We start from the raw sequence: 23,961 nt of genomic DNA, 5'->3' as shown, positions 1-23,961 counted from the left end.
AAAGGCGGCAATATGGCTATTATCTCACTCCCCCCCCCCTTTTCAATACACTGCCTTTTGCCGAAGTTAAAATTAGTTGTCTCACCAACATCCACAGCGAAGTAAATTGGGAGATAAAGAGGTTGGAAGTCTGCATGGACAGATTTTTAAAGCAAAATATTATAAAACATGATTAAAATATCATGAATAGTGTAAGAGTTTCATATCGCTCCATTACATTGAAATGACTTCCACTTCTTCATTCTAGAATGTGCTTCTTTTCCCCTGAACTTTTAATATGTCTAATATTTATCACGCACAACCAAACAGGTCACCCTTCCTTTCTTTTCCCAAAAAATTACTCACGAAATTCATGCTGCAGTTTGCAGATTCATCTCTTCAATAAGCAGAGATTATTGTAGAAAAGCTTAACTGACTCCATCTAATGTTTCTTCACATTATCCTAGTAAAGGAATATCTGGTTTCACTGAAAATCTGCCCCTGCCATGCCCCAGGCTCCTTTGCAAAATCCACATAGAAAAGACTATATTTCCTTTAATTTGAGAGCTATCTAGATAGAAGGAATCTCAAATGCTTTGTTTTCCATGCACAATCTCTCTGCCAATCTCTCTGCCATTGGGCTTGAACATATCCGATGGTGACTTTCATGGCATACGAAATATACAGCTAATTTTCCCTATCTAGTTAATCAACCACAATATTCAACATTTTCAAGCTGTTTGCCAAGTTAATGCGCTCATATTTTGAAATCAGAATATAGTGGGGGAAATGTTGAATGTTCTCACATTCTTATTAAGCATGCTTGAAGGGATGCATGCTGTGGGGTTACTATGGGTAGATGCTTTTGCAATGCTGCCCTCCCATAGATCTAACTATGCATTGTATACATTGGGAAGACTGGCTGTGTGCTCATCTCTGAATATACCTGTCTATGCATATTTATTAGTACATCTTCATGGTCTGTAAGGGTATCCCTGCTTTTGTAGACTGAATAAAGTGATGCTAAAGGTAAACATGGTGTGCTTGTCTATAGGAATTGGTCCTTCTTAGATAAAGTAAAAGCTGTGACTTGTGGGAATTGACTTTCACATCTTTTGAAGGCTCCATGGATCAAGATTGCTTCCACATTCCACCTGCTGGTTGCCCTGTATAGCCCTCTGAGAGAGTCTCTTGCTGCACTGATAATAGAAATGAAGTGTTTGTGAATGGACTGGGAGGGCTTTTGGCAAGGTCCTAGCTGTTGTTCTCATTGAACATGCTTCAAAGTCTCTATGCTGTCTAGAGACCAAAAGCACAAGGATCTGGGCCGGATGAGCTGATCAGAGGGTCCAGCCTTCCCCATACAGACCCACATACTGTCCCCTCCCCATCTTCCTCTTCAGCCAGTAACTGACTTGTTTTCCACCCGGTCTTCCTCCTCTTCTTCCTCCTTTTGGCCTTTCCAATGAATGTCTTTTATGTCCTTCACTCATTTTATGTTGAAAATCAAATTTGTATGATAACTGGATTTGCCTGTCCCTCCCTAAACAGCAGCATCGACTCTCTCATTTACTTCTTAGTTGGAAACAGGCAGCAGAAAAGTGAGCTCAAGGGGTCCATGAAGTTTGCATTGCAGAGAGTTTTCAGGGATGTGGAAGACTGTACAGAAGAGAAGAGAGTGCATACAGAAACAGAATTATGAAGGTCCTTCCTGCGTATAGCAGGAAAGTACTTCCCCTTTCTTTCAATTCATAATTTTGTTTGTAAAATCAAAAGTAATTTTCTAAACAACTGATGTAATGAAAGCTGTTGGGGAAACTGCATGCACAGTTTTCCAAAGTGAAATGCATGAAACAATAAAATTTCATAACATATAAATAAATAATTTTTATAAGAAGTTGATATTGTTCAAATACACTGAAAGACTTCCTGTTACCCAATAATGAAACTTGTTTTTCCATAAAGATTTAGCATTCCTAATATTTAGACTTTGTGGCATCTGCATGCACAACTTACCCAGTTATCCACTCTTGCTTTACCCCAAAATCAGAATATAGTTTCAAATATTCTTGAATTCTTAAAGTGTAGAGTTGCAGTTGCTGCAGAGGTATGAAGTGTCTTTATAGTCAAGGCTATGGTTTTCCCAGTTGCAACGTATGGCTGTGAAAGTCGGACCATAAGGATGGCTGAGCGCCAAGGAATTGAGGCCTTTGAATTGTGGTGCTGGAGGAGACTCCTGCGAGTCCCCTGGACAGCAAGGCTATCAAACCGGTCATTCCTAGAGGAGATCAACCCTGACTGCTCTTTAGAAGGCCAGATCCTGAAGATGAAACTCAAAGACTTTGGCTACCTAATGAAAAGGAAGGACTCCCTGGAGAAGAGCCTAATGCTGGGAACAATTGACGGCAAAAGAAGAAGGGGACGGCAGAGAATGAGGTGGCTGGATGGAGTCACTGAGGCAGTCGGCATGAGCTTAGGTGGACTCCAGGGGATGGTGGAGGACAGGCAGGCCTGGAGGAATGTTGTCCAGGGGGTCATGATGGGTTGGTGACGATGTCGCGACTAACAACAACAAGAAGAAGAGTTGCAGTAGAGTAGACTAGGTAGGTAGTTTTAATATGCAATTTTCTCCTAGATTTGATCATTCATCTTAAGACGATAAGTTTGGGTGTATACTATGAATATGCAAACCTATATATCAAGCCATTGTTATTACATTGTATATCTGCCTGTAAGTGTGTCTATTTTTTGTGAAATATAGTACAAGAAGTAAACACATTTTTTGTGTGGCTGCCTGTGTATGCAAAGCTTTAAAATGAATTAAAAATGAGACAAAAAAAGACCCGGCAAGCTAAGAAAGGATAACCAAGAAGAACTTTAAAGGCCTTTGCATAGAGGGATGTCTTGACCTGGCCCCAAATAGATGGCAAATCTGGCAGTAAGCAGGCCACAGTTGGGAGGTTGTTTCAAAGATGTAGGGGCCACCAGAGAAAACATTCTCCTCCTAGTTCCCATCTTTGAAGCCACTCGTGGGGTTGACACATGGAGGAAGGTCCCAGAGGTTGCACATGGTGTCTGGATAGATGCTTTCCTCAACTATCAGCCCCCAAGTCTTTTAAATGAGGATAAATGGAAGGATGCTGAGGTTATTCTGATCTCTGCTATTTAATAAGGAGGGGGAGGAGACACTGACACTGCCCTGGCTCAATACCAAGGCACAGTCAGTGCTTTCAGATAGTATTATCTAGCCTCTGATATACATCCCAATATCTGCCTGAGTACAAGATAAATGCTCACAGGAGCTAAACGTCAAGAATTGATTAGATGCGGTTGTAGCAATCACACCAGACATGTGCACTTGAGCTCATGAGACACTTATCAGGTTTCAGTTCTGATAATGAGCATATTGACAAATTTCAGTGTGTTCACATTTGACAAAGCCTAGCTTTTTTCTTTGCTTTCTCCTGCCTTTCTGTTGCAGAAATTGCAAATTTGGTACAGGGGTGGGGAAAATGGAAAGAGAAACTTGGCAGCAAAGTAGCATCTGGGCAGGGTTTTCCCTGAAATTCAGGGAGATGTTTCACCTGAAAGCAAACCTCCGAATGTTTCTTTTTTGAGAAGGATTTCCCCCTCCTTGATACCAACACTCATGCACACACTAATAATGGTTTGCCCCTACAGTTCAGAAGAGTGGAATTGCAGGCAACTGAAGTAAAAAGGGTGCACAGAGACATGAAACTGAGATTTAAGCCATGCTGGAGCTCACCAAGAGGAAGTGTTTAAAAGGCTATGTGAACTCTCACTGGCCCCATGCTGCCATCTTTGGATTTCCAGTTGCTCCTGTCCTGAGATGTAGTGTAGGTTTAGCTGGGCAGAGATGGCATGACTAGGAATTTAATCCTCATAAAGACTTGCATTTCAGTTTTTCCCACAGCCATGATGATCCACTTAGAGAATTTCATTTAGAGCTAAAATCCCAATGGATTTTTCCAGCCCTGAAAATTTCATACTAGTCTTCTTCTAGTAGGAGGATTCTGCTGCTTTATTTTTAATGGTGGAAATCTCTTTGTACATTTGGGTGGGGAACCTTGATGTCTACACAAATGGTGTCATGAAAACGTTATTGCTCACCCTACACAAGTGATCACAGTGCATATCTATGTAGTCTCAAACGGCATATCCACCTCTTGTGAAGATCCTTTTCAATTTCATCCTCTTTATATCTGGCCTTGTTTAGCCATCTGGGCTCAGGGAAGTAGAGAATGAAATTGACATGTTCTTTGGAAGTAAAAGATATGAATCTGAGGAGCTAAATGAAGCAACCTGAAGAAAGACTGAATAGACTGAATATCCTTCTAAGACACTACCTAGCAGATGCACAGACTTGTAATTGAGCAGACTTGGGAAAGATCATTGGTAATTTTTTTTCAAAGTATGGCACCACTCTGCAGCTTCAAGATCCCCCCTCCCTCCACCAAAGAATTGTCCGAGTCATGATTTGCATAAATTGTGGAATGTTAAAGAAATGCACAACTTTTCTGGAATTTTTTTTAAATGCCATACTTTGTAACTACTTACCAGAATGAAAACACCTGGAATGCCTTATTCCAGGTGTGGTTGCACCAAATTTGTATATGGGGAATATGATCTTGGTGGTTCTATTTTCTATTCCATTCCTAATTATGCCTAACTTATAATTTGTCTTTTTCACAGCAGCTGGGCACTGGATAGACATTTTCATTAAGCCACCTACCATGATCCCAAGACCCTCCCCCCCCCCTGTTTTTGTTTAGTCACAAAGTTGTGCCCAACCCTTCACAACCTCATGGACAACATTCCTCCAGGCCCTCCTGTCCACCATCCCTCACAGTCCACCCAAGCTAACACCCACAGTCCCAATGACTCTATCTAGCCACCTCATCCTCTGCTGTCCCCTTCTCCTTTTGCCATCAATCATTCCCAGCATCAAAGTCTTCTCCATTGAGTTGTTCCTGATTAGGTAGCTGAAGTATTTGAGTTTCATCTTCAGTGTCTGGCCTTCGAAGGAGCAGTCAGGGTTGATCTCCTCTAGGACTGACTGGTTTGATCGCCTTGCGGTCCAAGGGACTCTCAGGAGTCTCCTCCAGCACCACAACTCAAAGGCCTCAATTCTTCGGTGCTCAGCCTTCCTTATGATCCAGCTCTCACAGCCATACATTGCAACTGGGAAAACCATAGCTTTGAGTATAAAGACCCTCCCTACCTTCCTTTTATTTACCTTAGATTGTTGATTTGCTGTGAGGCACCCCTTCCCATGTCCTGTTATGCTAGTTTGTTTGTTTGTTTAGAAAACTTCTATGCCGCCCCATTCGCATAAGCCTTGGGGCGGCTTCCAAACATAAATAAATATAATTGATACAATTACATAAAATATTGGAGACATTCTGGAGAGAAATAATTAAAATCAATAAATAAAGTTAACAATTAAAATAGCATTTAAATAAAAAGGTCTTGGCCTGGCGCTGAAAAGCAAATAACAACGGCGCCAGGTGGACCTCTCTGGGGAGCGCATTCCATAAGTTGGGCGCCACCACAGAGAAAGCTAGTTAAGAGTAGCAGGGCATAGGGACTATAGGAAATGTAATGCCCCTGCCCCAAGGATTCCTGAGAATGTTTTAGATGACCAATTTGTATGGTGCAATTTTTCTCAGATAGAAGGTAAAGTCAATTTTTCAGCACCTCTTACGGAAGAACATTGCAGAAATAGATGGAAGATTCTGCTGGATCCAACTAACTGGCCCCTTCAAGAAGCACCATGCAGTTAAGTCCATTCTTTTGCTTCCAGCTCAAAGGTAAGCTTAAGGGACCCAACCCATGTTGGGTTCCTTCACTGCTGCTCTGGTTCCAATCCAGACTGGGTGTTCTCAAATGATTTGGGTTTTTTTTTTTTTCAGGGAGGAAAATAATCTGTCATTGCAACCAATACAATAGGCAGCCCAATAGAAAAAAAAGTCATAATACAAACTATAAACATTACCAAAAATAGGAATATACATTCGCACGCTCTCTCTCTCTCTCTCTCTCTCTTTCTCTCTCTCAATCACTCACACACACACACACACAGAGAGAGAGAGAGAGAGAGAGAGAGAGAGAGAGAGAGCACATTTATTTATTTATTTATTTATTTATTTATTTATTTATTTATTTATTTTTAGGTGGTAGGGTAGAACCCAGTTTTTATTCTTGTGCCATCAAGTTGTCTCTGACTTGGTGCAATCAACAACCAATCCATGACAGCCCTGCTCAACTCTTGTCAATTCAAGTCTGCAGTTTCCCTGATGAAACCAATGCATCTCATAGTTGGTTTTCCTTGTCTTCTTCCACCTTCAAGTTTTCTAAGCTTGATGATCTTCTCCAGGGAGCTTTGCCTTCTCATGGGGTGCCCAAATGCCATTGTTTCTCCTAGGGAAAGCTCTGGTTTGATTTGATCTGGGACACACTTGTTTGTCCATTGGTTAGTTCAGAGTATTCTCAAAGCGGAACCCAGTAGGATACATAAAAATTTAATAAACGGTGCAGAAAAGTAACATCAAAAGAATCTTTAAACTCCACAAGTACAACTATATATAGTGAGGAAACTAGAAGAAAACTACTAATTTTAAGCAAAGCTACATCCAGTCCAAGGCAAATGAACATAAATGGGTGAGGCACACAATTTGACTCCATATTCTTCTTCAACAACACTTGAAAACATTAAGCATCTTTCTTGGCAATCAATTCAGAAATCAACATATCTAATTATAAGGACACAAGCATGGAACAGTAAAAATATGAAATATATTTACTTAAACATCTTATTTGAATAGCAGCAAAAACCAGTAATTGCTTCTCTGATCAGATCAGAGATTAGGCTTAGGTAGAAAGATTTCAAATTGAAAATTGCAAACATCAGTTAGATATCCATTAAAAACTAAGAGCTTGACCCATACATCAGGGATCAGCAACAGCCAGCTAATAAACTCCCAGTACCCTTTGTTCCTCCCCACAACAGAACCTCCCCACAACCCAATTTTTTACAACCATGTAAAAAAATAGAGGAAAATAATAGCATCTGGTACAGCCATTCAGAAGCATTTCAAACCCTTGTATTGTAAACAGGCTGAATTATATACTTTACGAAGTAAAGTAGCTACTCCAGGTGTCACTTTGATTTATTTGCATGTCTGTTTACTACTTACTCTGTATTTCTGGCACCACCTGGAGGAGGGTGGGATGGTCCACAGGGTGCAGTCAAGAAGTCAAAACTGTTCCTCAGCTTCTAAAACTTTCCCATCCATGCTGCATCAGAATTATATAGATATGCTCATATCTACTTTCATTCGCTCAAGCCCAGCTGAGAAGCTATCACCACTGAACCTGGATACTCATTGGTGTTCCACTTTCTGTAGTCTTTGCAGACCATCATCCACGTGCAGGGGCATGAAGCATTGATATAAAAAACTTGTCCCTTCTCATCAAAGATATGCAGATGTGTGAATGACTGCTGTGCTTAAATTTCCAGGTGGTTCTATGTGTGTGTCTGTGTATGTGTGTGTGTGTGTTGGCATATTCAGCGGTCCTGGTATTTGAAATCAGTTCCAAATTAGAGAGGGGAAATGCAGAAGACATAGGCAGGGAAAATCTAGCTCTGCAGAATGCCCATAGCTACCAATTGCTGGGGATCATGGGCAAGATAGTAAGGCATCCTGAGATGCTTGTAGTGGATGGATTAGAAAAGCAATAGCCACCCTCCACCATTGCTTCCCAGAAAATGACACTGTCTCTCAGCCTGCATCGTTCTTGTAGCCATTTTCACCAGTAGCCTTTGATGTTCGAGCACTACAGTCATTTAATTGAACAGCGCTGGTAGCAAGAAATTACTGTCTGATCTCTGGGGCTCCCAGCATCTATTATCATGCCAGATTGCATGAATGGATTGCAGATCAGGCAGATGAGAATGAAGCCAAAATAAATCTCTCCCCTCCTTCATAGAGAAAAGCATTGTCAAAGGACAGAGCACAAACACTTCTGGTGTCCATTGTATGTCTGGTATAGTTCTTGCTTTTAAAAAAAGAACACTATAAATTGCCAACTTTTCTTTAGAAGGAAAACAGGCATTGCCGATCACCTGAAGCTGCTGTTGGCAATAAATAGCAATGTCAGAGGCAAATAATGACTGAGGGAAAGTGGTGATGGTTTTCCTTAGGAGACCAAGTTGGGGCTGCTCAGAACTGAAATGTTCCTCCAGATGCAGTGACGTTCATAAGCCCTTGCAAGAACTTTCTTCATTTCAGATTCACTGCAGAAATACAAGGCTCCGTCAAACTGAATATTTCATCCAGACTCTCCTTTTAAAGAGAGTTGTTTCAAATGTGGGTGCATTACAGTTACCCCACATGCAAAAGTTGGAGCTTCCCTGTCCCTGAGGGAGGCCTCTGTACTCCAGATTAAGCGTGTGGGAAATAGCCCAAAGCTTATAGGAAATACCCTTTTCTTGCAAACCTCTCTCTAACACCTATGCACATAGCCGGCATTGGTTCAAAATAGAGCTGCCAGGCTGCTGACGGGGACTGGGAGTTATATTCACATGACTCCAGTCCTCTGTCAGCTTCACTGGCTTCCCATTGACATCCGGGCCCAATTCAAGGCTTTGATGATGACCTATAAAGCCCTAAATGGCTTGGGTCCTGGTTACCTGAAGGACTGCTTACATCCATATACACCCACCCGCCCCTTGAGATCTGTGGGTGGGTCCAGGAACCCTCCGTGAAAGAAATCAGGAGGGTAGGTACTCGGAGGAGGGCCTTCTCTGCGGTGGCGCCCAATCTATGGAATGCATTCCCCAGAGAGGTCTGCCTGGCACCGTCGTTATTTGTTTTTCGGCGCCAGGCGAAGACCTTTTTATTTAAATGTCATTTTAATTGTTAATATTATTTGCTTATTTTATCTGGCCAGGGTGACTTATTTTATATTGTTAATTTGTTTTATATTTTGAATGTATTATATTTTAATTTATGTTGTGAGCCGCCCCGAGGCTTCGGTGAGTGGGGTGGCATAGAAATGTTTTAAATAAATAAATAAATAATAAAGCAGCCCTTTCATGAGTTTATTTATTTCCAAACAGAAATAATGTTGCATGAGGTTTGAACCTCAGTTTTCTCCGGGGGTCCAGATTCTGTCTTGTTTTCCCAAATACATCTACTCAGACTCTCAGGATTTGACAAAACTTTCCGGAATACAACAGCAGTGCATGTGAGCAAAAGGGCAATGAGTGGAAAGAAGTCAACACAATAGATTTATTTGCTCGTGACTTGTACACTGGGGGGAAAGGTAGTCAAATACCTGTGTCTGGATTGTTTATTGCTGAGTGGCAGTGCTAGTACTTTTCAGCTCTTTCAATTTCTCATATACTTTTCCTTGAGCCAATAATTCTAAAAGCACATAATTAAAATATTTCTAAATCAGGGAACATGCTAAAGAACACTTGTAGAAGTTCTAAGTGGATCCAACTTAAGAAATCAATTGCATTCAGGATTCAATTTTGCATAATGGAAGTAAGACCAATTGAGTTCAGTGGGATTCACTCCAAAATAAGTAAGCATAGGGCTTTTAGAAGCTTATGAGTGCAGGAAGGCCTTTAATTTGTAGCAGCACTTACCTTTTGAAGCTTTGAGAGGCAAGAGTGTTAGAAGAAAGAAGGTGCATATATGTGCATATATAAGGAGCCCAAAACTTCAAATTTATATGCAAGTGAAGTTAGTTACACCCTTTGTAGATCCCTCTACCCCACCCCCACCCCGAGGCAGTATCTGGGAAAGCAGTACAGACAGTTGTCAAATTAGAACTCAAAGGCAGGATGCCAAGAGAAGGCTATTTGTTATCAGCAAACAACCATGCAGCCTATTATTAGCTACATATTTGGGCTCTAGTTAGGTAGAATTCTTCAAACTAAGTTCAGAAGCTGCAGTATCTGCTCCTTTGGGCAAAAGATCTTAACAATAAAAATGGAAAATAGGTGCATTTGAACATCTTACTGATGTTGTTTCTATGTTGTGAGGATGGATGGATGAATAGATGGGTAATTACATCTGATTTACTCTTAACAATGAGGAAATCAAAACTGAACGGTCTTGCATGCCCCAGCTCCGCCATCAGTTTAAAGGAAGGCTGTAGCCATTGAATTTGAAGGCGAAGACTTGGAAGGGCAGCAGTGAAGGAGCTAGAAAAGATCATCAGGTGCAGCCGGATCATCAGGTCCCCATTGGGAACCAAGGCCAAGAGCATCCACCCCATTGCATTCCTGATCACCATGTATGGGTGTGAAAGCTGGACAGTGAAGAAGGCTGTCAGGAAGAAAATTGATGTGCTTAATGTGTTGGAGGAGAGCTTTGTGAATACCCTGGACTGGCAGATCAATGAACCAGTGGCCCCTAGATCAAATCAAGTCAGAGCTTTTCCTGGAAGCAAAAATAGAAACATAGAAACAGAACGAGTCAGAAGGGGTCTCCTGGGCCATCTAGTCTGACCCCCAGGTCCAGCTGGCTCTGCTCATGACAAGCCTACCATGTGCATGTCCAGCCTATCCCTGGACACCCTCACTGATGGGGCTTCAACCATTTCCTGTGGAAGCCCATTCCACACCCTCGGGGTCCTAACTGTCAGGAAGTACTTCCTGGCATCCAAATTGAACCTTGGTTCCCTGAGCTTCGCTCTGCTGGATCCTGTCCTGCCCTCCTCTGCAGGGGAGAACAGGTCTCTACCCACCTCTGTGTATGAAACTGAGGCTGCCGTTATTCAGAAACTTCATGAGAAGGCAAAACTCCCTGGAGAAGATAATCATGCTAGGAGAAGTTGGAGGCAGAAGACAAGGAAGACCAAATATTAGATGGATCAATTCCATAAAGCTAGACACAGCCTTGAATTTCCAGCAGCTGAGCAAGTCCTTCCTGGATAGGACATTCTGGAAGTCACTCATTCACAGGGTCACCATAAGTCTGAGATTACTTGACAGCTCATAACAGCAACAAATCACAATATCCAAGATAATTTTAGATTCATCTATATTTTTCACATAATACGTCTAATTATAAGCAATGAGGCTATTATTTGGTTCAATATATATTGTTTTCCTGCTGAGGAATAACATCATGGTTAAAATGCATCTGGAAAGGGGCATTGTAAATATGTAACAGTCCGTGTGCATGACATGTACTTTTTCACTGCTGAAACATAGCATAACTGTGTATGTAGCATTTCAGTACATGTATTCCGTACTTGTGAGTCTATATTTACAATACACTGGACTGAATCCAAGCCTGCTGTTCTGCAATGGAAGGACTCCTGTATCAACAGAAATGAGCTGGATGCAGCAGAGTCTACTGTTCCACTAACAAGATGCTCCAGTTCACAGACTGCCCCTTCATGCAGTTCTGGAGCCAACTCTGTACATCATCTTGGCTCTGCTTGTCTGGATAGAACTACTGTTAAATGTGCTATGTAAGTAGAGCAAAGTGGTGCTGGGTCCGTTTTGCACCTGTTGTTGCTGTCATGCTCGTGAGATCCGACTCCCCATGGACCCACATGAAGATGCTTTCTACTGCTCCCCCCAGCTCCTCAGTGGTCCACCTAGCAGAGATGCAGCAGGGGCTGAAGCTTGGGGCCAAAGTCCATGGCCCTGCAGTCTTCACCAAGAGAGTGCCAAGCCAATTTTGTTCTGCTAGTCAAGACAGTGCTAGGTGTCATCCCCTTTAATAGGGGACTGGTCAGATTCATGGAGGAAGAGGCTATCAGTGACTACTAGCCTTGCAGGCCATGTGCTACCGCCATTACCAGAGGTGGCATGCCTGCATATACCAGTTGCCAAGGAGCTCGGGCAGGAGGTCTTGCAACCATCCTGCTTGAACGATTCTATGGGTATCACTGTCTACTGTGTGCATGGAGTGCTGGACTGGATGGACCTTGGGTCTGATCAGATATGGTTTTTCTTATGCTGTCTCAGGCATAGGATAAAAAGATGTTCAAGCTCCCAGACCTTCTCTATTGGTGGCTTAAAATGTACGTGAGGAGGTGTCACACAGAGGTGGGTAGAGACCTGTTTTCCCCTGCAGAGAAAGGCAGGACATGCTCCAACGGAGCCAAGCTCAGGGAACTCAGGTTCAATTTGGATGCCAGGAAGTACTTCCTGACCGTTAAGACCCTGAGGGTATGGAATGGGCTTCAACAGGAGGTGGTTGAGGCCCCATCACTGAGGATGTTCAAAGATAGGCTGGATGTGCACATGGTGGGCATGTCATGAACGGAGCTGGCTGGAGCCGGGGGTCAGACTAGATGGCCCGGGAGGACCCTTCTGACTCGCTCTGTTTCTATGTTTCGATGTATTTAGATCCATTTGAGTCTGTATTTTCTATTTACATGCTTGCATTAGGGAAGCACAGAAGTTGTAAAATCAATTTCATCTGTGTTTTACAGATACCCAGACAGTTTTCATTCTGAATTTTATATGATTTTATAGAAATCCATCAGTAAGAAAATTTGTAATTCCTGTAACTGTGCAACCCCCAATATGCATTAACCCCTCCCCCCAAATCTGTACTCTCATGCTTTAGCCTAGGGGGGAAATGCACATTTGTGTAAAATTATGGTGTTCCCTTTTTTCAGGAACAGTTTGCATTTCCATGGAATTGCATGACTCAGGAAAATCTGTTTCCTTGTGGAGTGTGTCCTCTCAGTCATACTGCAGCCTTTGAAATTCAAAATGGTTTGCATCTCTGACATCCCTAGTCGTCTCATGTATTTTTAATGGTTTTTCGGCTATAGGGAAGTATAGAAATGTAACAAGATCATTGAAGTGAATCTAATGCAAAAAACTGTACGTGTTCACAGCATTTTTAGCGCCATCATCATAACCTATGTAGCAAGGGGACGGCATATAAAAACTTTAAATAAATAAACCTGGGTTGATGAACTATCTTGTCTTAGTTGATCCATCATATCAGGAATGTAGACATTTTAAATAGTGGCTGGGATTGGAAAGGAAGATCTTCCACTAAGAATGGAAGATACGCACAGAAAGGAGTTTCCCAGCTCATCTGCAGTTCCCTGGTTTCACAGCTCCCGTCTCAGATGCAATTCTGTGCTTAGGATACAATCTTACGCATGCTTCGACAGGAAGGATCTCCTAGCATGCATAGGAGCGTGCCCATGGGGCTTTAAGAGGGATGTGGTTCTAGCTTCTCTTTCCTCTTGGAAACCGCTTCAGGGCTGCTCTTCCCCTCCCTCCCTCCCTCCCTCCCTGGCTCTCACTTTCACTCTTCACGCTGGCCTTCAAGCCACGCTGTGCGGCTCTCCCAAAGACAGTGTACACTCAAATGTAATCACAGGAATGAAGAATCTTCTTTTGTTCCTCCTGAGTTGGCTTGTTGGAAGATTAGAAATGGGGGGGGGGGTGCGAGCTCCGTATGTAGGCCATTCCCCTTTTTTTCTTCTCACCATGACACTCGCATGCACTGCCAAAATAAGTAAATGTAGCCATTCCCTCACAGCCGTGAAACCAGCAAAATGCAAGCCACATGATCTGATTCGCCACTCTAGCTTCGCTCCTTGGTTTTTCTTTGACCTGTATTTTATTGCAGACCTGTCTGACATTTGTCCCAGTTAGATGTGACAATCTGAAGCAGCTCAGATGAGAAATGCTGCTTTTCAGCGCTACATCCAGAGCTCTGCAGACTGACACGAATGCCTGGTTTTATTTATGTGCAGCTTCTCCTTCTCGTCTTCTGAGAGAAGTGGAGGCTTCAGAAAAAATAAATCCATTCCCATGCAGCTAATTAAGGAGGAGAGACTGTGATGAAAGGGGAGGGGGAAGTGGAGGAAGCTTGTGAACTCCAAATGGTAACGAACACTCATCCAGTCCTTTCCTTTCTGTGAAGAATTGCTCGGCTACAGAAAATATTCACTCCCGTTTTCCCTTTTGTATTTCGGGGGCTGCAAGCAGACTGCCTGACTCAAAAGTCAGCAGCGGAATATTGCAGAGTATATTGGATGAAATCGCAGCAGTGGAGAAAAGCCATGGAGAACATAGGCTATATATGGTGGCAGAATGACAAAGCCTTTGTTTGCTACAGAAAACCAGGAAAACACTGAGAGGTTCGTATTTCTTCCAACTTCATTGTTTACCTTTCTGTGGATTTCGGAGGGTTGTGACATCTGGGTCAGTTTAGTTTAAAAAAGGGAGCTTAACTGGAGAAAGGGTAGAGATAAACAGAATTGTATCTGGTTTATAGAAAGTGGATAGGGGGACATTTTTCTCCCTCTCTCATAAAACAAGAATCTGAGAGGATCATCCCATAAAGCTGATTACTAGAAGATTCAGGAGAGATAAAATGAAGAACTTCTTCACACTGCACATGGTTAGAATATGGAGTTTGCTGCCATAAATATAGTTCGAATATGGAATTTGTTGCCATACTAAAGATGTAGTAAAGGATGGCTTTGAAAGGGAGTTGGACAAATTCTTGGATCTATGCTACCTCCAGGATCAAGGATAGTCTGCATATGTAAGCCAATTATTGGGAAATGTAGACAAGAGGCTGCTATTGAATTAATGCCTTATTTGTGTGTTCCTGGATTAACGACTTATTTGTGTGAACAGAATGCTGGGCTAGATGGTCCCTTGCTCTAATCCAACTTAGTTCCTGCAGTCTCACATGCCATAACAGAGACGAGGGACATGTGGATCTCCAAATGACATAGGGAGCAGGGAGATGTGGTTTCTAGATCTGAGTTCCCATCAGCCACGAAGACTAGGTGGCATTAGGCCAGTAGCTAACTCCTAGCCTAACCTGCTTCATAAAGTTGGCGGGAGAAAAATTTGGAGAGGGGCAGGAAGATGATATAAGCCTCCTTGACTTCTCGTAGGAAAATGTCTGGACATCCGCTTCATAAGTAAATAAAGTATCTTCTGCTCTGCTAACATCAACACAGCAAATGGCTGTTAGAAGGACTAGTCCAAGGAGTTTATTGAAAACGTTCATTGGTAAGCCCAGGACCTAATCCAGGAAGAAGGACATTTTTCTGTATGAACAACCCTTTTTCCTCATTCTGGGGAAGACAACCAGTGGGGCCAATAGGAGAACCTCTTCCCTTGCTTTCCCTTTCAGCCATGGTGCTACTCCTCTCTTTCTCCATGCCGCATGGGTAGCCGGAGGACAAGCATATTGCTCTTGTCAGAAGTGTGAGCAGTTCATCTGCAGCAGCCTTTTGAAGTTAAGCTGAGGGTAGTATGCAGCCCTTGTAAAACGTGGGCCCATTTCTCTCAAAACATTCCCAGTTAGAAAGCTCAAACTCAGAATGTGAACTAGATGGAGAAGTAGAAGTGTTGAAATGCAGAACGTTTTTATTGTTGGCTAGAGAAATGGGACTATGCATAGATTTGAATATGTCTACGGATTGCTACAAAAAAAAAATATAGGGGGCTGACCCAGTAGGTCTGATGTCTCTGATGGTTTATGTTTTTTAGTTTCTTTTCTTTTTAGTTTGTAGAAAATAATAATAAAATTTACTTTAAAAAATGCAGAATGGAAATGACTAGGTTAATGAGCAAGATTGGTCAGACAGATGCCAAGAACCAAACCATCCCGGGTTTGGCGGGGGGAGGAGACACTGCAGAACAGAGAGGGTCCAAGGAGGAGGGATGTGAATTCATTAACCCAGTGAGTCAGCACCAAGTCAAATGAGCAGCCCAATTACGTGGCATTCAGTCTTCCCACCACCTGACCTATAAGCAGCATAAACCTCCCTGAGGGTGGAGTCAAGCTTTTTTGGGACAGAAAGGTTGGAGGAGGGACAGCTTCAGTTTGAAATCAACTCTTCTCATGGACAAGGGCTGCTCACACAAACCAGGTGGAATGTTGCTTTGATTGCTATCACTTGAGAGTGATCTTCTTTGGAAGCATCCTGTATCCCCAAACCCCATCTAACTCACAAAGGACCATATTCCATAAGCCTTCTCTTAGATCAGCTGGAAAGAGCAAAGGGGAGAGATATCCTCACCCCCAGGGTTACAAGTTGCCCATTCTTGCTTTGTAGCTTTTCCCCATTGAGCTAGAACTGTTTGTCCCAGTAGTACAGCTGAGTGATATTAGACCCCAAAGGCAAGCTTTAGAGGACTGGGTATATGAACTTGGCAGTGAATTTCATAGCTAACTTTTTTCTTCTCCTCCTTACCTGCTATTCCATGTTTTACAACCGTTTCTGTATTCTTGAAAGGTTATAACTAAAACAGTGATAACTATTTCCCAATCTTGAAATAGTTAAATCTTAAAAAGAACCCTCTGCAATGTGCAGTTTTGCATTTTAAACTCCAAATCATTGCACTCTCATTTACTGGATTAAAATGGAGTTTGTTTGCTCCTGATGCCTCTTTCACCTGCCACTATCTGGGTGGTCTGTTGGGAGTTTCCAGGGTGGCAGGATCCAGACTTTGACCCCAAAGCACAACCCAACCACACCTCGGTGTAGAACTAAGAGGAACAGAATTCCCAGTGTGGTTAGTCATCATATGATTTACTTCCACTACCACAGATCTATTGGGAGGGACATGGAAGGAGTTAAGTATTTGTTTCGAAGGGTAACCTGTTAAACTGAATCTGCTTTTTTAATACTGCTTTTTTATATTACCTGTTCATGTCATGTACTATGCAGTGAGAAACACTTTACTTCTTACTCTGTTCAAGTTTCAAGATTACTTAAGTAAACAGCTTACAGATGGCATTCTGGGTTCTTGAAGTGTTTATATGTGTGTGTGTGAGAGAGAGAGAGAATGAGAGAGAGAGAGTTCATCTAAAAATGCTCCTGGTGGAACCACACACAAAAAATCAATCTCCATGCAAGGAAATTTTAAGCTTCTAGTTTTATCCATGTTAAGAGAAAGAAATAGAAGTGTTAAGGCACAGCCATTCGGTCAAGTGAAAAGCTGAGTGAATTAGATTAGCAATGTATGAGGTTCTGGTTTCAGTTCAGTTTTGACCAGAATTTTTCAAATTATCACCTTCCAGAACTGAAAGAAGATTCATGCCACAAAAGCAAATATGTTCAACTCAAGTGTACAAACATGGTTTGACCAATGACAGACAGACACACACACACACACACACACACACACATATTAGAATGAACACATTCCATGAAAGGTGCATGCATTTGGAAAAATACACACAGAATTGTGCATAAATTTACATTCAAAAAGGAACAATATAAATATTGCAAGATGATACAGTCATGAGCTTTGCTTTGCTGTTTCAGCTCCAGCAGCATTCCGTTAAGTTCAAGCTGCTGTGATTCATTTCTGAATAGTTTGGGTAATGCAGGGTCATTCTTCCCCAGACACAATGGGCTAAACATTATTTTGGAACTGTTTAGCTTGGCCATGCAACATTCAGAATAGCTCACAACAAGAGAAAACAATACCAACCATACTTTCCATTAAAGTATATAATTTAAATATGTGAGAAATTAATTTAATCCATGTTTACTGGAAGAAAGAGTAGGTCTAACTCTGAACCCTGTTCCTCACCATTATCAACATCCTTTCTAGGGATGGACGAGCAAGCAATAAGCAATTTTGCTAAGAAGTTCCAAACACCAAAAACAGAAAACCACAAAACAAATGCTCAAAGTAAAGAGCTTTGTATATGAAAACGTCACAGCAACAACCCCCCACAATGTGTATAAATTGCCAAAGTTGAGTGAATATCTTCCATAGACTACTGCACAGGTGATTTTTAACTATCTGCAAAATCAGATGGGGAAATTTGCACAAATACAGAGCAAGCACATGTTTGAATATTTGTAAACATTTCCGACAGATGTGTTGCCTGCTTACATTTGCATTGGAACTGTGCATGGAGCATGCTTACATATTTTGCAAGTAGAACGAAATTTCTCATGCACCACAAGATTCTTCCCACTGGGCTAATGGGGTGAGCAAGCATTGCTGCCAAGGAAGAGGACAGGAAGTAGCAGCAGCTTCTCCTACTGAGCACTGGTGCACAAAGGACTCTGTATGGGCCATTCCATAGCCCACCTGAGGGTTCCTTTAGCAAGTGAGGGGTGTTCCTTGCCTTCATACATTCACACTTTAGATCCTATGCATGAATGGAAATTCAGTTATCCCTTGAAATGTGCATTTCTTCAAATCTTACATTGGAATTCTCCAATAGAACACGCATGCAAAAATTGCATATATTACAAAGATGACACACAAACTGGGAGGAAGATGTGGACACAATATTAATGACATACTGGTTAAATTGTATTTTTATTTGGGACAGCTGCTTGCAAAAATGCATGAATTAGGGAAAGCTGGGAACAAAAATGTGGGAATTAGTAAAAGTCACAGTCGAACCATGCAAGTTCTGGTTACTAAAGGCACAAATTACCCAGTTCTGTGCAAATCGTACTAGAACAAGGTGCTTTCATTTGGTGTGTCCCTTAGTGAGGCCACCTTCTGCTTGCCACCATTTCTCCTGTCACCAGTCATAAAAACTGACACAGGCAGGAACGTGTAAGAAGTCTGCTTTGTCAATCATGTGCTAGTGTCGATTCACTAGCCGGCATGCAATCTTCAAAACCTGGCAATTTTCATAAACAGAAAGCTGAAACGTCTTCCTTCTTCCCTATTTTTCCATGGTGGGCTGGGTTTCATGCTCTTTCATGCTGATGATCTTCACAAGGAACCTTGAAACTGCAAGATCATCTGCCCATCTCAGCTCCCTCCTCAGAATTGGACAAAACATAGTGATGGCGCCAGGCAGACCTCTCTAGAGAGTGCATTCCATAGTTGGGGTGCCACCTCAGAGAAGGCCCTCCTCCAGGTACTCTGTCTTCTAACGTCTTTCACAGCGGGTTCCCGGAGGAGGGCTTCTGTTGCCGATCTCGGGAGCTGGGAGGGCAAATAGGGAAAAAGATGTTCCTTTAGGTATCCTTGTCCCAAGCTGTTTAGGGCTTTATAGGTAATAACCAGCACCTTGAATTGAGCCCGGACTTTGATGGGAAGCCAATGGAGCTGATAGAGGACTGGGGTTATATGAGAATAACACCCAGTCCCCGACAGCATCCTGGCAGCTCTATTTTGCACCATCTGAAGTATCCGGGCTGTCTTCAAGGGCAGCCCCACTTTACACTTATTTTATTTAGGGAATGGGTCCACTTCAGCATAGCTGGTCCCCCAGTGTCTGACAAGCTATGCATAAATAATGAAGAACAATAAATGCATGGATCATGCCATTAAAGCAGCAGAATGGTATGACCATAATGACACCGTTGTGGAATAAACCCAATTTTGAGCACCAATTCAAAAGGTCTGAGAAAATGCAAAGGATTTATCCTTGTTCCAGTGGCATGTGCAATGGATAAACACACTCTCCAGGGGAAAGTGATGCAAGGATGGGGAAGAGGTAAAAAAATAATAATAAGCATCAAATAAAGTACATATGAAGAAGACAACAGAGGTAAGGACCTGAATGAATTATTGAATTGCTCAAATGTTCTCAGGGCACATTCCCTCTGTGCATTATGGAAATCTGCCTTTCATTCTGATTTAGTCCCTCTAACAGTGGTGCTTGGAGGACTGAGAGGGAAGGATGCTGAAGGGCTTCCAGAATAAGTCGCATTTTGCTGGCACTTTTCCTCTTGCCATGGAATCTCCCCAAAACCTTTCTCCAAGGTTGCTCTTCCGACCTCAGAGAAGCAGCTGGCTTTGAGTGGGGAGGAGCATCCAAGCACAGCTACAAGGTCAGGGTCATTTTTCAAAGAAAGATGAGAATCCCAAAAGTCCGATGGGTGTCCACACACTATCCAGCAGTCATGGGATTGCACAGAGATCTCACTTCACAAAAACATTTGAACGTCTTATGGCCCTGAGGCCACAAAGATGCATTGGGCAATTTTCTATTTCATTCATATTCCACATCATTTTATCCTCAGATCGAGGCTTGCCTCTCTTTTTTTCTCCTTCTCTCTCAATGGTGGGTTTCCACTTCAGAGAAGACCATTTTCCTAACCTCAGAGGTCAATCCCACCCCCCACCCACCTAAAACTGACCTTAGCATGCTAACAGGTGTATGTGTGAACAGACAAGTTTGCATGGGATAAAGCTGTTCTTAGCTACCTAGACCCCAGGCTCGATCTAGGAAGGCCTGTGGTTAGCATAAAATTCATAACCCAGTGTTTTCTATCCTAAAATATGAAACTCTGTGTAACTTCTAAAATTTATGGAGGAAGGGCAAGGTACCAGTGAGATAGATGTCACTGATCTACTTCTGCACCCTCTCTTTTCTGCAAACAGAATTGTGCAATGAGGAAACAACCATTTCATTAAGAGCATGATGTGGAAAAGCAACAGTTCCATTATGGATCCAGGCGAGGAGAACAGCGGAGAAGTCAGTGATCTTCCCTTCTGCAGTGACATACACAGCTTCTTAAGCTTCCATGAACCAGTTGTACAGAGCATCACCATCTTTATTTGCACATATGGACTGGTGGAGACAGTGATTGCCATCTGGTTCCTTGGCTTCCACATTAAGACCAACAATCCCCTGACCACCTACTTCCTGAATTTGGCTGTTGCAGACTTTGGTATCCTCAGTTTTTCACTTGGTTTTGCTAGCCTCGGTGTCACTGAGTACTCTCAGAGAATAACAGTAACCACACAACTAAAAATGTCTATGGTTTTCCTCTTCCTCTTCGCATACACTGCAGACTTGTGCCTCCTGACAGCCATCAATGTGGAGAGGTGTCTGTCTGTCTGTTTTCCAATCTGGTACCGATGCGACCGGCCAAGATTCATTTCCATTCTGGCCTCATTCATGATCTGGTTCATGTCCATGTTGTTCTATGGAATAACCATGATATTTTTCTATGATGGCATCCCTGGAAGTTCTGCCATAATGATCCGAATCATCTCTACTGGGAACATTTTTTTCCTCGGTTTTCTTATGGTCATCTCGACATTGATCCGGTTCACCAGGATTTCTTTCAACACACAAGATCAGCAAAGAATACTGTGGGTTACCCTTCCACTCACAATCATATTGTTCCTCTGCTTTGCCATTCCAGTCAGCATCTTCTACTTCATGGACTACTTCTGTTATAGTCCTCCTCCTATGTTTATGTTGATTGGTTTCTTACTTATCTCTTTCAACAGTACAGTAAACCCTCTAATTTACTATGTGATTGGAGGCCAATGGAAGCGTTGGAAAAGGAGGAAGGTCAAAGCATTCCAAAATGCTTTAAGGGATGAAGCAGATTCCGGACTATAAAGCTTACCTGCTGCATTTGAGGGAAAGCTAGAGATCCTCAGAAGATCCTCTTGAATTCCTCTTCTGAGGAATTCCAGCATTCCTGAGAACGCTCATTTCATTGGATCTTTGTAAGCTGGCTTTCTGCCTCAGTCCACCCATGGCAGTAAATCAAGTTCACATCCATAAAATGGAATGATGCAATATCAAAACACCAGCCAAAAGGAAAAAGAAAAGGCATCCGCTGTGGATCATTTTGTTACAATGCAACAATATGGGAAAGATAAAAATGTTTCATTATTATACTTTCTTTAAAAAGCAATTAAAATATTAAAATGTGCAGCTGAAGCAACTTCAGAATGGATGAGGGTGAACAACCCAAAACTTATTCTAGATGAGACGTGGGTGCTCTAGTCATTGTCCTTCCTGCTTCATACATCTGAGTTCCTCCATAAACCAGGGAGCTCTTGTGGAAGCAGGACAGAGAGAAAGTTGAGGAGCAATTGTGTCTAAGGCCCCAGTCAGTTCTTTATTCCACTTTGTAAGCAAGGACTTGGCAGATCACAGACAGAAGTGGCCAAAGAACCCCCTAAGGGTGACTAGAAACCTACTGGATCCAAAAAATCTTTGGAGGTGGACCATTCTAATAGGTCCATCCTCTCTACAGGGGCACAACAAAGGAGCTGTGAACTTAGCCTTGGCCAGGTAATGATTTGTTGTTGTTGTTGTTGTTGTTGTTGTTGTTGTTGTTGTTGTTAGTCGCGAAGTTATGTCCGTCCCATTGCGACCCCATGGACAACATTCCTGCAGGCCTTCCTGTCCTCCGCCATCCCCCAGAGTTCACTCAAGCTCACACCAACTGCTTCAGTGACTCCATTCAGCCGCCTCATTCTCTGCCATCCCCTTCTTCTTTTGCCATCTATGGTTCCCAGCATTAGGCTCTTCTCCAGGGAGTCCTTCCTTCTCATTAGGTGGCCAAGGTATTCATCTTCAGTATCTGGCCGTCAAAAGAGCAGTCAGGGTTGATCTCCTCTAGGACTGACCAGCTTGATCGCCCTTGCTGTCCAAGGGACTCACAGGAGTCTCCTCCAGCACCACAATTCAAAGGCCTCAATCCTTTGGCGCTCAGCCTTCCTTATGGTCCAGCTTTCACAGCCCTACTTTGCAACTGGGAAAACCACAGCCTTGACTATACACACTTTTGTTGGCAGGGTGATGTCTCTGCTTTTTAGTATGCTGTCTAGATTTGCCATAGTGTTCCTCCCCAGGAGCAAGCGTCTTTTAATTTCTTGGCTGCAGTCCCCATCTGTAGTGATCTTGGAGCCCAGGAAAATAAAATCTGTCACTACTTCCATTTCTTCTCCATCTATTTACCAGGAAGTGAGAGGACCAGATGCCATGATCTTAGTTTTCTTAATGTTGAGCTTCAAGCCAACCTTTGCACTCTCCTCCTTCACCCGCATCAAGAGGGTCTTTAATTCCTCTTCATTTTCTGCCATTAGAGTGGTATCATCTGCATATCTGAGGTTGTTGATATTTCTCCCAACAATCTTAATTCCAACTGGTGATTCATCCAGCCCTGCCTTTCTCATGATGTGCTCTGCATATAAGTTAAATAGGCAGAGTGACAGTATACAGCCTTGCCAAACTCCTTTCTCAATGTTGAACCAATCAGTGGTTCCGTCTCCAGTTCTCACTGTTGCTTGAGAAATAGGTTTCTCAAGAGACAAATAAGATGGTCTGGTACTCCTATCTCTTTAAGAACTTGCCACAATTTGTTGGGATCCACACAATTAAAGGCTTTAGCATAGTCAATGAAGCAGAAGTAGATATTTTTCTGGAACTCCCAAGCTCTCTCCGTGATCCAGCGTATGTTGGCAACTTGAACTCTAGTTCCTCTCCCTCTTCAAAATCCTGCCTGTACCTCTGGTAGTTCTCGGTCCACATACTGCTGGAGCCTAGCTTGTAGGATTTTGTGCATCACTTTGCTAGCATGTGAAATGAGTGCAATGGTGTGGTAGTTTGAACATTCTTTGGCATTGGCCTTCTTTGAGATGGGAATGTAAACTGACCTTTTCCAATCCTGTGGCCACTCTTGAGTTTTCCAAATTTGCTGGCATATTGAGTGTAGCACTTTTACTGCATCGTCTTTTAAGATTTTGAATAGCTCAGCTGAAATATTTTTGCCTCCACTAGCTTTGTTGTTGTTCAGACATCCTAAAGCCCATTTGACTTCACATTCCAGGATGTCTGGCTCAAGGTCAGTGACCACTCCATTGTGGTTATCAGGGACGTTAAGCTCTTTCTTGTATAGTTCTTCTGTGTATTCTTGCCATCTCTTCTTAATCTCTTCTGCCTCTGTTAGGTCCCTGCCATTTTGGTCCTTTATCATGCCCATGTTTGCATGAAATGTTCCCTTCATATCTCCAATTTTCTTGAAGGGATCTCTGGTCCTCCCTATTCTATTGTTTTCTTCTATTTCTTTGCACTGTTCATTTAAGAAGGCAGTCTTATCTCTTCTAGCTATTCTCTGGAATTCTGCATTCACTTGCGCTTATCTTTCTCTTTCTCCCTTACCTTTCACTTCCCTTCTTTCCGCAGCTATTTGTATAGCTTCCTCAGACAGCCATTTTGCTTTCTTGCATTTCTTTTTCTTTGGGATGGCTTT

The 23,961-nt window shown here is 42.5% G+C and overlaps 1 protein-coding gene and 1 long non-coding RNA gene across 3 annotated transcripts in view; one reads left to right on the top strand and one right to left on the bottom strand.

Annotated features, from left to right (window-relative positions):
* Positions 1 to 6,052: 6,052 nt before the first annotated feature.
* The window catches only part of LOC123035007, a 41,611-nt gene continuing 23,702 nt past the window's right edge, over positions 6,053 to 23,961 (bottom strand). For both annotated transcript variants that reach the window (XR_006416880.1, XR_006416881.1), the window contains one exon: positions 6,053 to 8,296. This is a non-coding gene — a long non-coding RNA (uncharacterized LOC123035007). The remainder of the gene's footprint in view (positions 8,297 to 23,961) is intronic.
* On the top strand, positions 13,734 to 21,650 carry LOC123035005 (mas-related G-protein coupled receptor member D-like). Its single transcript, XM_044452836.1, has 2 exons — positions 13,734 to 14,142; positions 20,342 to 21,650. Exon 2 carries the CDS (start codon positions 20,379 to 20,381, stop codon positions 21,312 to 21,314), a length of 936 nt encoding a protein of 311 aa, XP_044308771.1. The 5' UTR covers positions 13,734 to 14,142; positions 20,342 to 20,378; the 3' UTR covers positions 21,315 to 21,650.

Source organism: Varanus komodoensis, unplaced genomic scaffold, assembly GCF_004798865.1.
Source record: "Varanus komodoensis strain SLA01 unplaced genomic scaffold, ASM479886v1 scaffold75, whole genome shotgun sequence".
NCBI lineage: Eukaryota > Metazoa > Chordata > Lepidosauria > Squamata > Varanidae > Varanus > Varanus komodoensis.
Note: the sequence above shows the minus strand (reverse complement) of the source record. Positions and strands in the feature narration are given on the sequence as shown.

Bases quoted from the DNA above. Each gene is read 5' to 3' on its own strand.
- LOC123035005 (XM_044452836.1), top strand. From the start codon at position 20,379: ATGATGTGGAAAAGCAACAGTTCCATTATGGATCCAGGCGAGGAGAAC.